Below are 12,326 nucleotides of genomic sequence, written 5' to 3'. Positions count from 1 at the left end.
GATATGTTCAACTTTTAATTTAGAGATAAACTCTTTCTTTTCATATGGATTTATACATATCAAAATAAGTGAATTTCACACTAGTAGGAATAATTTCATATAAATCCGTTATTAAATTTACACTACTTATCTTTTAACCCTTTATATTTTTAGGTATGCTGATAGAGCTAAACAGATTGTTTGCAAAGCTGTTGTTAATGAAGATGCGAATGCTAAACTTATACGCGAACTTAAAGATGAAATTGAAAGACTTAAAGCAATGCTACGTGCTGGTGGCATTGATGCAGATGGTGAGATTTTTAGTACTTTTTTTTTTTTTCACATTTTATTCCTGAGCTAATGAACTTGAGTTAGATTCTTTTTTTTTTTTTTAATCTATGAAATATTTAACCCATTCTGTGCTCATCAAGGAAAAAAAATGCCAGGAATTTGTTGAGTAAATCAACCATTTAAAGAATTTATTTCAAAATTGCTCTAATAAGCAAAATTGCATACTATTGATCCTTTGCCAACTATTCAAATTGCAGACTGGGTTAATGTATATATTGCAGTATGTCTGTCACTTCACAAGTTTTAAATGTCATGCAGAAAGTTATTAATTATTACTCATTGTTGGAATTCCACCTTTACAAGTGAAAGTAATCAGAACTATTTTGATTCTTTTGCTTTTGAAGCTGTCGATGGATTTGATAATTCTGGTAAAGCCTGTAAGTTTCAGTTTGCTGTATTTCAGCTTGCAAGTATAAAATGTTTGGCTTTACTAGTTGCTCAATATTTAATTGCTTTAATAGTTATTAGAATAACTAATTTTTTATACCAGTTCTGCCAAAAAGTTCTTTGCATTATTATTTTAATATAATCACAGTATCTTTTTATAATTCCAGCATCTTTTGCAGATAAATCTTCTAGTTATAATCTTTATTCATCAAAAATATTTTCTTTTTTATTTGATTTTATTCTGATGTTTAGTTTGAAATAATTTTACATTTTTTAAGTGTTATATAATTTTACATTTTTGGCATTTTAAACTAAACTTTCTTTTCTATTAAGATATTTGCCTTTTATGTTGCCTGCAATGTATTTCACAGATAACTTTTTAATGTCTTTTTTGCCTAAATAGAACTTACAAAATAATTTTTTTGCTTTTTAGAAGCAAATTTAATTATTTTTTCTCACTTTCTTATTAGATGAAAACAACAAGAATGCCATTAATAAGAAAAAACAGAGGACTGTTTCTCAGAATGGTGAAGATGTCATTGAACAGCTACAAGAATCAGAAAAACTCATTGCTGAGTTAAATGAAACATGGGAGGAAAAACTTAAAAAAACTGAGGCAATACGTTTACAAAGGTATTAATGCTGGCTTTCAAAGTTTGTTTTGCCAAAACTGTTTTTTTTATTATTATTATTATTTATTTATTTACTGATTGTCTTCATCTTTTTGTAGGGAAGCTGTATTTGCTGAGATGGGTGTGGCCCTACGAGAAGATGGTGACACTGTGGGAGTATTTTCTCCCAAAAAGGTATTCTGTGATCTACATTATTTTAACCATTAATTTCATTGTTAAAATCTAATGTGTCTGCATCTTGTTTTTGGCTTAAAGTTTTGAATATTAAGAATGAAAATTGAATTAAAATAATGAAGTATATTTTCTTTTATTTTGATTCTAATTATCATCATCATCATCATGCATTTCCATGTGTGTGTGTTTTAATTTGCCTAATTTTATAATATATAACAATGAATTATTGCAGTAAAATTGTATTTTTATTAAATATCAAAAAGTCGAGAGATAGAATTGTTGCAGATGAAACGAGTGAATTTTCTTGATTAGAATTTAGCATTCATGGATTAACATAAAAGAATTGATTTATCTAATCTAGGTTATATAATTATGATCATTTTGGAATTATTATTATTATTTATGATAATTATGGGGGATGGTCCACAGATCAATTGAGAAGATAGATTTAAATTTTAATTGCATATAAGTATATTAATTAAATTTATAAAAATGTTTTGTTATAAAAACTGGTTTGTATTGCTGTTTAAAATGTCATATTTCTTATTTTTTGCACATATATATTTTTTAATTCTTGTAGACTCCTCATTTGGTTAATCTGAATGAAGATCCATTGATGTCAGAATGCTTAATTTATTACATTAAAGATGGCATAACAAGGTATATTTTAATTTATCAAAGTGTTTTTTTTAAAATATTACAATTATTTTTGATCTTGTATTATGGAAAATAAAAGATTTTCTTTTGCTGTAAATGATGCAAGAAATTTTTATAGATCAGATACCATTTGGAGTAATTAAATTTCCAATTAGGGGTTATTTTTATTACTATTAATGTTATATTATTATCTTGTCTAAAAATGTAATAAAAGCATATTTTGCTAAAAATTAATTCTTATTCAGGGTAATAGTTTTTGTTTGAATAAAACTGAAGTGTATTTATAATTTTATTGCTCATTTGTATTACTGAGCTTTTAACTTGGGCTGTTTTTAAATATCTGTTTATTGGTTTGATCAAAAAATAATAATTAGAATGCTTTTTTTTTTATGATTGCAATAATAATGTTCTTCTTGTATTCATTGCTATTTAGATGGATGTAATGATGAATTACTGTACTTTCTTATTATTAAAATGTGAATTGCTTTAAAATCATTGCATTTTTCCCCCATGAACAGAGTTGGACGTCCCGATGCAAATGTACCTCAAGATATCAAGCTCACTGGTTCACATATACTCAATGAGCATTGTATGTTTGAGAATTTTGGAGGTATTGTATTCTTTGTTATTATTATTTATTATCTATTTGTAGTACCATTATTATATTATGCATTTCAATGAGAAGTTAAATGTAACATAATTTGCTTATTTTAAAATTTCAAAGATAAGTGTAAATGGTGTTATTTATTTAAAATAGACTTTGAACTTTAATCTTTCTATCAAAAAATTTCCAACTTTTTGGAAGTCTTAAATTGTAAATGTTATCATTTTTATCACTTTCTTTAGAGAATGCTTTCTGAGTTTAAAAGCTGTATTTTGTAATTATTGTTCTGCTCACTCTGAAATATATTTGTTATAGGAACTGTCACACTGAAAACTTGTCCCAATGCTATGTGCTATGTAAATGGAAGAGAAGTGGTGGATGAAGTTGTATTACAAACAGGTTCCAGAGTTATATTAGGAAAATACCATGTATTCAGATTTCAGAATCCTGAACAAGGTACTGAAATATAACAAATTCTTTCATTAAAGTACTGTCTTTTATTCAGATATTAAATTTAATTAAAAAATTTTGTTTCATTTTCACAGCTCGTGAATGTAGGAAATCTTTCATTGAAACATCAAATAATAGTAAGTTTAATCTGAATTTGAATTTTTTCTTTTAGTAATTATTAGGTTTCATTGTAATAACATCTTTTGTGTTGCTTTGAGCCAGTTATAAAACTAATTTTTGAACTTAGGTATTTTACCTAAGGATACTTCTATTTTGAACTATACAGGCACCGAGCCCGTGGATTGGACGTTTGCACAATTAGAGTTATTAGAAAAACAAGGTATAGATCTAAAAACAGAAATGGAGAAAAAGTTAGTATTTTACATTTTTTTCTTATTATTAAATGCTTAAATAATTATGTGTGTTATTATTATTTTTGCTAAATTTAATGTTTTTGAATGTTTCATACATTTAAATCTTTAGATACAAATTTTGACACATTTATAAATTAAGAATTTGGTCAAGGCTTGAAATAGTAGAATTCATGCCTTTTTTTTTTTTTTTTTTTTTTTTTGGACAGTTGATAGTTTAAAACTGAAATATAATTTAATTGAAATTTTCAAAAATAATCAAAATTCAGCACCAAATATAATATCAAAGCTCATTGCTTTTATGAATTTACAATTATAGCAACTTTTTACAGGTTAATAGCGCTTGAAGAACAACATAAAAAAGAAAAAGAAGAAGCTGTTCAAATATTTCAACAAGAGAAAAAGGTAAAAAAAAAAAAATTCATACTCGTAATTCATAATACTTTAATGTCAAAAATATTCCCGTAAGCTCCATAAAAATAAATAAATAAATATTCCATACTTTTTGTAGAAAATAATTGATTCTTAAGTTTCTAAAAAAATTAGATATTATTTATTCTAACTTAAATTCTTAAAATTATCCCATACTAATTTTTAATGCAATAATTTGCATTTCAAAGCTATACATTATATAGAAATTTTTAATATATGATTTCATTATTTTTGGATGATGTTACTTATTTGGAACATATTTCAAATGCATTTTTTCTAGTAGAATATTTCCGTTTTTCTGTAATTGATAAATTCTGTAATTTCAACTTCTTGTAAACTTAATCATTATCATCACCCTTTATAAAATTAAATATATTATATTAATATATGATATTGAACAAAATATTTTCAAAATATATAACTGTAATATATAGGAAGATATTTGTGTTTTTTAACAGGAAATGTTTTAAGGGACATAATAATATGAACATTCTTCTTAATTTTCTGAAGCCACTGCTGGCATTTGAAACTCATAATGATTCTATATATAAAAATAGAAAAAGTAGACATATTGAGAATACAAGATATCTTTTTTTTTCTACGATAGGAACATATAATTATGTATAATTTTGAAAGAAAAAAATAGATATATAAACCTTTTGCTACTTTATATATCCAGTACTTAAATTCAGAGTATAATAGATTCTAGCAGTATGTCTGAATAAAATACTCTGTCCCCCCCCCTCTTTTTTCTTTCTGTTGTTTGTCTGAATATATCTTGATCTGCAACTATTATAAAATTTCTTTGCATTGCTTATTTTATTACAGAATTATGAGGCGAAAATTGAAAGCCTACAGAGGCAAGTTGAAGAGCAATCAATGATGTCTAGCATGTACAGTTCATGTTGCATTAATGAACTGGAAACTAATACAGATGAGGACAATGATTTCAGTAAGTATAAGATTTTATATTAAATTGGATATCATTATCATATATTTGATGATAATTTTTTCATGGTAAACACTTTTATCCATTTTAGCTCTTTAAAATAAATCTTTAATTAAGAAAAGAAGAAAAAAAAACTTTCATGATTTCATGCATTTTAAATTTTTTTTTTTTTTTTAGAATTTTATAATATTTTAATGTGCATCTGTATATTAGATTTTTGCAATTGCATCAAAAAATATAATTCCTTCTATTTAGCTTTTAATGTCTTTTTATTCTTTAGTTGAACCTGTTTGGAATGAACATCAATATCAGCTTGCAGAATGGGCATTTCAGAAGTGGAAATATCATCAGTTTACTTCTTTGCGAGATGATTTGTGGGGAAATGCCATCTTTCTGAAAGAAGCTAATGCTATCAGCGTTGAATTAAAGAAGAAGGTTAGTTCTGTTTGCCATAAAGCTGCATTAGTGTGTTTCTTCGATAAAAACTAAACTTTTATGAAATTTTTGTTTTATACCTAATTTTCTAAATCATATATACAGCTTATTAGATTGTTTTAAAATTTTCATATAAAGCACTTTAACAAAAATTCATATGTAACTATTATTAACATAATGAATATAATTATTTCCTTTTTATTGTAGGTGCAGTTCCAGTTTGTTCTTCTAACAGACACTCTGTACTCACCATTGCTACCAGATATGCTGAATTATGATGATATTGAAGAAAGTATGGAAAGACCATATCCTCGCACAATTGTTGCAGTTGAAGTTCAAGACACAAAAAATGGTGCCACTCATTATTGGACTTTAAGTAAACTTAGGTAATTTCAGTACTTTTTTTTCTGAAGTTATGAAACTATATTCTCAATTGTGATCAATATTGGTTATTTTGATAGATTGGTCTATATAATAATAAAATTAGCATTTCTGACTAAAGAGATTTAATTGATCCTGAATTTAATTTATTTTATTGAATAACTAAAGTGTGATATTAATAACAAAGTCAGAAAGGATATAACTAAAGAATTAATAAAGAATAAGATATGAAAATAAAAAAAATTATACATACCTTAGTTCTTTTAAATTATTTCGGAAGTATAAATTTTTGAAATGTTTAGTATTGAAACTCTAAAAGATCTTAAGAAAAATCTATAATTTCAATCATCAAAGTTGCTTGTTTAAAAGAAATTCTGTAACCAATTTGTTAAAGACTTTAAATAAAAATTTTTAGCATCTAAGTTTACAAATAATTTAAGCATTATTTCCAATGAACTACATTTTAAACATATACTACAATATTTGGTAAAAAATAAATGAATAATGAAAAAACATTTTTCAGTTCTTTCTCACCCTTTTCTGCACCAGATTGTTTTATTAAATGTTAGTGACCAATATCTTTTAAAATTTTCAAAATAATTTTATTTATATCAAAAATTCTTTGTGGTGGTATAAAATGCTATGTATATAATCAAAAATAAACCTTTTATGAATATTCTCTTTAAATTTCTCAGAAGAAATGAGTTTTTTTGAAAAATCAACTGAAATCTGCTTAACCAATTGTGCTTTAAATCACAATTATTATTTTTTTTTTCCCATCAGATAGAAATTATAAAAATTTTTCATTTATTTACAATCTTTTCCTCCTACATAAAAATAAGGGAAAATAATGCTTATAAATTTTATAGAAATTAGATTAGACCAATCGAAAGAATATTATTCTATTCAAACCACTTCCTGATTATTGATTGATGAAAACTGAAGCCCAGAAATTTCATGCTATAGATATACTAATGGATATTTTTAAGAAGCGAAAAAAGTATTCTATGTTTCTGAAAGTTTCCTTATGAAAATGTCCTTAACTAAAGCTTTGTATAAGATTCATAAAGACAATTCTTTGATTTCATCTAAACCCATAAGGGAGAAAATATTCATGAAATCAATAATGGACAAATAACTCATTTATAGAGATTATGCAGTTTCTTGTGACATGCATGGGTGTTTGCATCTACAGCAAGAAATAATAATTACTATCTTGCTCCTCTGTTTTGCAGTTATACATTGTTGTCCCACAAATTCTCTTACATTATTGGCTAGTGTCTCTGAATAATTTAAAAAAAATTAATATTATATATTTAAGTATAAATTATTGTATTATTACTTTCTATGTGAAGTGAATGTATTCTTAGGTTAAAATGCATGGTGTTTGTGGACTGTCTTTTCATTAGTGCAATATGCATTGACAAAAATGGATAAATCAGTTCTTATAGTAAATTCTGACAACATCGCAATTCCATGGCAAATGTAACTGTTAGTGTCATCTGCCATCTAACCACATTTTATGCCTCATCTTAAGCCTCATCAAGATGCTCAATGCATTCCCAAAATTATGGTTGTTTCACATGTGCCCCTTATTTATTATGCAAAAATGAATTAGTTTCTTTTGTAGAATTTTAGTGAATGGAACTCCACATTTCCATATTCAGAACAGCTGGCTATGACTAAAAAAGGTTTCAGGCTGGTAACACTCTCCATGAAATCTGTTTCTGGATCTTTTTCTGCTTTGACATGTTTTTGGAAATAAATTTCACATTTTATGATTCAGATGGCTGTGACATTACATATAAATTTACAATTTGGAAATCTTATGAAAGATTAAGGCTAATTTTAAACTCTGATTGTGTCAAGCATTATGGTATTGAAGTAAAATGTTTTCAACTTTTCATAGTATTATCATTTCTTTTAATTGTAATTCAAAGTTGTTTAATGGATTTTTTATAGAGATTTGAATACATTTTATTCAATCATACAAAGTTATTTTTATGCTTATTTAATTCTAAAAATTTAATATCAAAATAATTGCATCTTGATTCTTTTTGCAACATATATGTAATTTTTGTTTTTAATTCAGTATCATAATATGATTTAGAAATTATTTGTTTTCAAAAATTTAGCTTTTGTTATTTTAAATAAAGATTAATGTATTAAATTAATCGAGGAGGGCATAATTTTTCTCACAGTTGAGGTTTATATGTTGAAGTAACAATCGCAATAAATAATTTCATTTTGAAATATGTCATATTGCCTTGCTAAAATGCATACATATATCTGAATTTTTCAATATGTAAAATTCAGTAATCAGAAATTGCTGTATATTTAAATTGGATCAAATTATATCAGTATTACCCTAACAGTGATTGTAATGAATTAATGATAACCAATATACTGAGAAAAAATAAAAACATTTGTTTTATTATGATAATGGATTTAATGTTAATTCAAATGCACTGTCAAAACTCCTTAGAGCAGAAAGTTGTAATTTTCTTGTTTAATTTGTATTCAGTACTGCCAAATGTATCAGAAGAAAATAATGTATAATTAAGACAAAAAATATTATATTTTTAAAAATGGATTTTTTTTTGTTTGCATATGTTAAACTTACATTGTTAATTTAATTCATTGAATCTTCTTATTTCATTGAATATTTTTTTAAAATCTGAAATAATAGAGTAGATAATACCCTTGGTTACCAATATCTTAGATAGTTTTGGTTGATTTCCTACCAACAGAATTAGTTACTATTGTTTAAATAACTAATTCTGTCTTTCTACCCATGTAAGTAATTCTGTCATTCTACCCATGCATCCAAATTAACCTTCCCGAATAAACTACTACCCAGTGCAATTTTTTTCTTTCCTTGCATGTATATAGTTCACTAGTAGTACACGCTGTTGCATGCATGCTGAAAAGTAAGTGATTTTTCTAAATTTATACTGTAATAACTTGTAGACGTCGGCTGGAACTTATGCGCAGCACTTATAATGAAGATACTTCCCCTGAATCCCCTGAGAGTCATGATGATTTTCTACAATGCATCTCAGCGTGTGCTAAGCAGCGCCTTTCGGCCGGCCTCACCATTAACAGCTTAATTCCTTCCAGAAACAGGTTGGTCCTGTTCTTGCCACCCTGTTGTAAACACGAAATACTTTGTGATGCGCTATACAAGTCGGCCGAATCAGTGTACCATTTCAGCTTGATTTTTTTTATTTTGTTGTGGGGTGACCATCTTTTAGAAACTTTTTAAGACTGGTTTTGTATACAGATTTTCTGCATTTTTGTACTTCTGATTTTGTACTTTTTGATCTACAAGATTTTTTCCAACTTTTTGATGTTGTGCTTTTTTGGCTTTTGTGGAATTTTTAATTCCTTATTCATCAAGCTTTTTAAACTTAAAAATTCTTTTCATATAGAATTTTTTTAAGAAAGTATTTTCCTTATAAAAGCTTTTTAATAATTTCATGACTGTATGAAAAAAGTTTTCCTGGATTTCTTAAAATTTTCCTTCTCTTTTTTTATTGTTTTTTTTTTTAAATTTATATGTAATGAATGTTTAACAAAAGGAATTTTTGAATCTTTGGAAGCTATAGAATTTACTAGAAAGGAAGAACTTGAAAACTTTATTGAGCTACAGCATATCTAGATTTTTTTTTAAAGAAAAAAAAGGCATTCATTTTGCAAGTAATTTCATTAAGAGTAAAAGAATGATTAAATGCAGATTTAAAATTTTTAGTGAGTGATAGATTGTATAATATTAATGATATTTAAACTTAGTATTTTTTATAATATTTAATAGTTGCTATATTTATCATATATATTTCCTTCTTCCTGTTTGCAATCAAAATCTTTTTCTGTCTGGTTGTCAATTTAGAAAAAGGCTTTTCATATTTTATGCATTACAATACTGTAATGAAAAGTTGTATTGGTATGGTCATTTTCATAATTACTTTTAGCAATATATTTTCTTAGGCATTTTGTCCCGATTTTGTCCAGTTTTTCATTTCTTAATTATGTAATCTAAAATATTCAAGATAGATATCCATAATTGTTTTTAAAAAAATTTTCTTTATTTTTTTTTTTTTTGACTAATCATTTTTTAATCATTCTATTTGAAATTTGTGAAATCTGCTTCAAACTAAATGACTGCTTTAAATCTTCATTTCTAAATGTATTAAAAAATTCTTTCAATCTTATTTCATTTGAAGATTTAAGTATATTTTTTATGGTCACCTTACCTATTTCTGTTATTATTTAATTATTTTTGTTTTAATTTACTTTGGCTTTGAATCACTATACGCTGCAAAAACAATGCTTGAGAAACACATTTATAATCTATGCCACCAATTTTTTCGAATATCTTTTTGAAAAGAGTTTTTTAAGGGCTTTAACTTGTTTAATATTTTTTAATAATTTTTATTTTTAATTATTTGCTTTATATTCTTTTTAAAATGTACAGGCTGCTTATCAGGTGATTTGGCTTTTTATATTTATGCTTTTTAATTTATTTTTAGTGCTATATAGCAAATTACAGCTACATATCATTGGCAATTGTGTTTTCTCAATTTTTTCTGATGTAAATAGTTAATCATCTATTAATTTTACATCTTTTATATATTAAATATCAGAATTGCTACTTTTTACAATATTAAATGATGTAGAAGGTTTCTATTGTTTAGTATTAAATTTTAATTACATAAGTTTGCCTGTACTATGTTATTCATGAAACATTTGGAAAAAGTAAAACCTTTTTTTGCGCTTTTAAAATATAAATTAAATGCTATAAAATTTTATATACAAGAACTTTTCTTCAGATGGAACAAATTGAGTAGACTTTTTCTCCCCTTCACATATACATTCTCTAAGTTTAATGTAAAGTATTCTATGTTCTCTTAACTTCTTGGCTTTAATATTTCACTTGTATTTATTCTAATTTCACTATTCTACATATGTTTAATTTGAAACCTCTGTGGATAAGTCTGCTGAAAAAGTGTAACTCAGAAGTCCATAGTTTGTTAATGGATGCGTTAGAAAATGTTTGCTTTTTGGTGTTGTAATTGTGAGTTAAAAGCTTGTATTTGCCAGCTATTGCATTTCTGTCTGCATGGCTTACATTTGCCAGTTAATTAATACTAATCTTTTCAAATAATAAATGAATCGTCTTCATGATTTTTGATGCTTTCTTTTTCAGACAACGTTTAGAATTAATGCGTGAAATGTATCACAACGAAGCAGAACTCTCTCCTACTTCTCCCGAGTATAATGTTGAAAGCATAACAGGTGGAGATCCATTTTATGATCGCTTTCCATGGTTTAGGCTTATAGGAAGGTAAGTTACTGGTAAAGTGCATGATTGTTTGTTTGTTTTTTATTATATTTTCTAATCTTTTGCAATTTTGCATTTCACTCATTCTGTATTTCAGTTTACACATTTTTTTCCTTGGGTACATGCTGAAAAACTACAAACTAAATATTATATTTTGAATTTAATAATTCCTTTTTGTGCATATAAAAAATATTTTTTTGCATTGGTGGGTCATTTATATTGTGTCTTTATAGGGCCTTTGTTTACTTAAGCAATCTGCTATATCCCGTACCATTAATACAAAAAGTTGCTATAGTTAATGAAAAAGGTGATGTCAAAGGTTACCTGAGAGTTGCTGTGCAAGCTGTTTTAGGTAAGTTCCATCTTTATTTTACAATAATTGCCAAAAATAAGGACTAAAAGAAAATTGTATTTTATCATTAATATAAAAAATGTTCTCACAAATTGTTAGCTTTTAAGAAATGAACAATCATGTATTTAAGGCTTTTGCAAAGACATTATTAAATAAAACTTTTCATCAGAGTTTCATTTCAATTACCTTTTGCTTGTAGGAAACATTATTATCCTTGTGTAATCATAGTTGCATAAAATAAGAAAAAGATAGAATGATTTATTATTTAGTATCACTTTAAAGTTAGTTACTATCATAGGAGTACTGTATAACAATTACTGGAATCAAGAATATAATCCATACAAATCCTTGTATTCTTCTTAGATGTCCTAAATTAATATTAAGATGTATAACACTCATCATGTTCTTGCTTCCCTTCCTCCCTTTGTTTTCATATTCATAAAGAACTCCTTTAGTTGTTTAGCCCCCACCCCTTATAAATAATTGTTTTCTTATATATATATATCAATATAGTATTCAATTAATGTGTTCAGAATTTTGTTTGACACCATTACATATTTGGAATATGTTAGTAGAATTTTGAATTAAAATTTTCTTTTGATAAAAAGAAAATGTTATTGTAAGATTACCCTATTTTATATAAATGTCATTTGATTCAAAAGCTGTTTTATTTCATTTTCAATGGCCAACAAATGTTTCAAACATTTATGCTGATTGGTATTGAATTGTGCTTGGAATGAAAATATATTAAATCTAGAATTAAATTATCCAAATGAATACATTGCATAAAGTGTCTGTTTACAATATATATATATATATATATATATATAT

At 25.8% G+C, this 12,326-nt stretch overlaps 1 protein-coding gene across 5 annotated transcripts in view; it reads left to right on the top strand.

Annotated features, from left to right (window-relative positions):
• LOC129955676 (kinesin-like protein unc-104) overlaps nt 1–12,326 on the top strand; it is a 35,678-nt gene that overhangs the window by 11,077 nt on the left and 12,275 nt on the right. For 2 of the 5 annotated variants that reach the window (XM_056068243.1, XM_056068241.1), the window contains exons 11-26: nt 154–290; nt 675–707; nt 1,188–1,350; nt 1,448–1,523; nt 2,104–2,183; nt 2,699–2,790; nt 3,100–3,240; nt 3,330–3,371; nt 3,482–3,605; nt 3,938–4,010; nt 4,866–4,989; nt 5,267–5,421; nt 5,629–5,807; nt 8,773–8,928; nt 11,009–11,146; nt 11,377–11,495. In XM_056068243.1, the coding sequence (XP_055924218.1) occupies nt 154–290; nt 675–707; nt 1,188–1,350; nt 1,448–1,523; nt 2,104–2,183; nt 2,699–2,790; nt 3,100–3,240; nt 3,330–3,371; nt 3,482–3,605; nt 3,938–4,010; nt 4,866–4,989; nt 5,267–5,421; nt 5,629–5,807; nt 8,773–8,928; nt 11,009–11,146; nt 11,377–11,495 (1,832 nt within the window). The remainder of the gene's footprint in view (nt 1–153; nt 291–674; nt 708–1,187; nt 1,351–1,447; nt 1,524–2,103; nt 2,184–2,698; nt 2,791–3,099; nt 3,241–3,329; nt 3,372–3,481; nt 3,606–3,937; nt 4,011–4,865; nt 4,990–5,266; nt 5,422–5,628; nt 5,808–8,772; nt 8,929–11,008; nt 11,147–11,376; nt 11,496–12,326) is intronic. The other 3 variants (XM_056068244.1, XM_056068245.1, XM_056068246.1) reach the window with 3 other exon arrangements.

Source organism: Argiope bruennichi, chromosome 2 (assembly GCF_947563725.1).
Source record: "Argiope bruennichi chromosome 2, qqArgBrue1.1, whole genome shotgun sequence".
In the NCBI taxonomy this organism is placed as follows: domain Eukaryota; kingdom Metazoa; phylum Arthropoda; class Arachnida; order Araneae; family Araneidae; genus Argiope; species Argiope bruennichi.
Note: the sequence above shows the minus strand (reverse complement) of the source record. Positions and strands in the feature narration are given on the sequence as shown.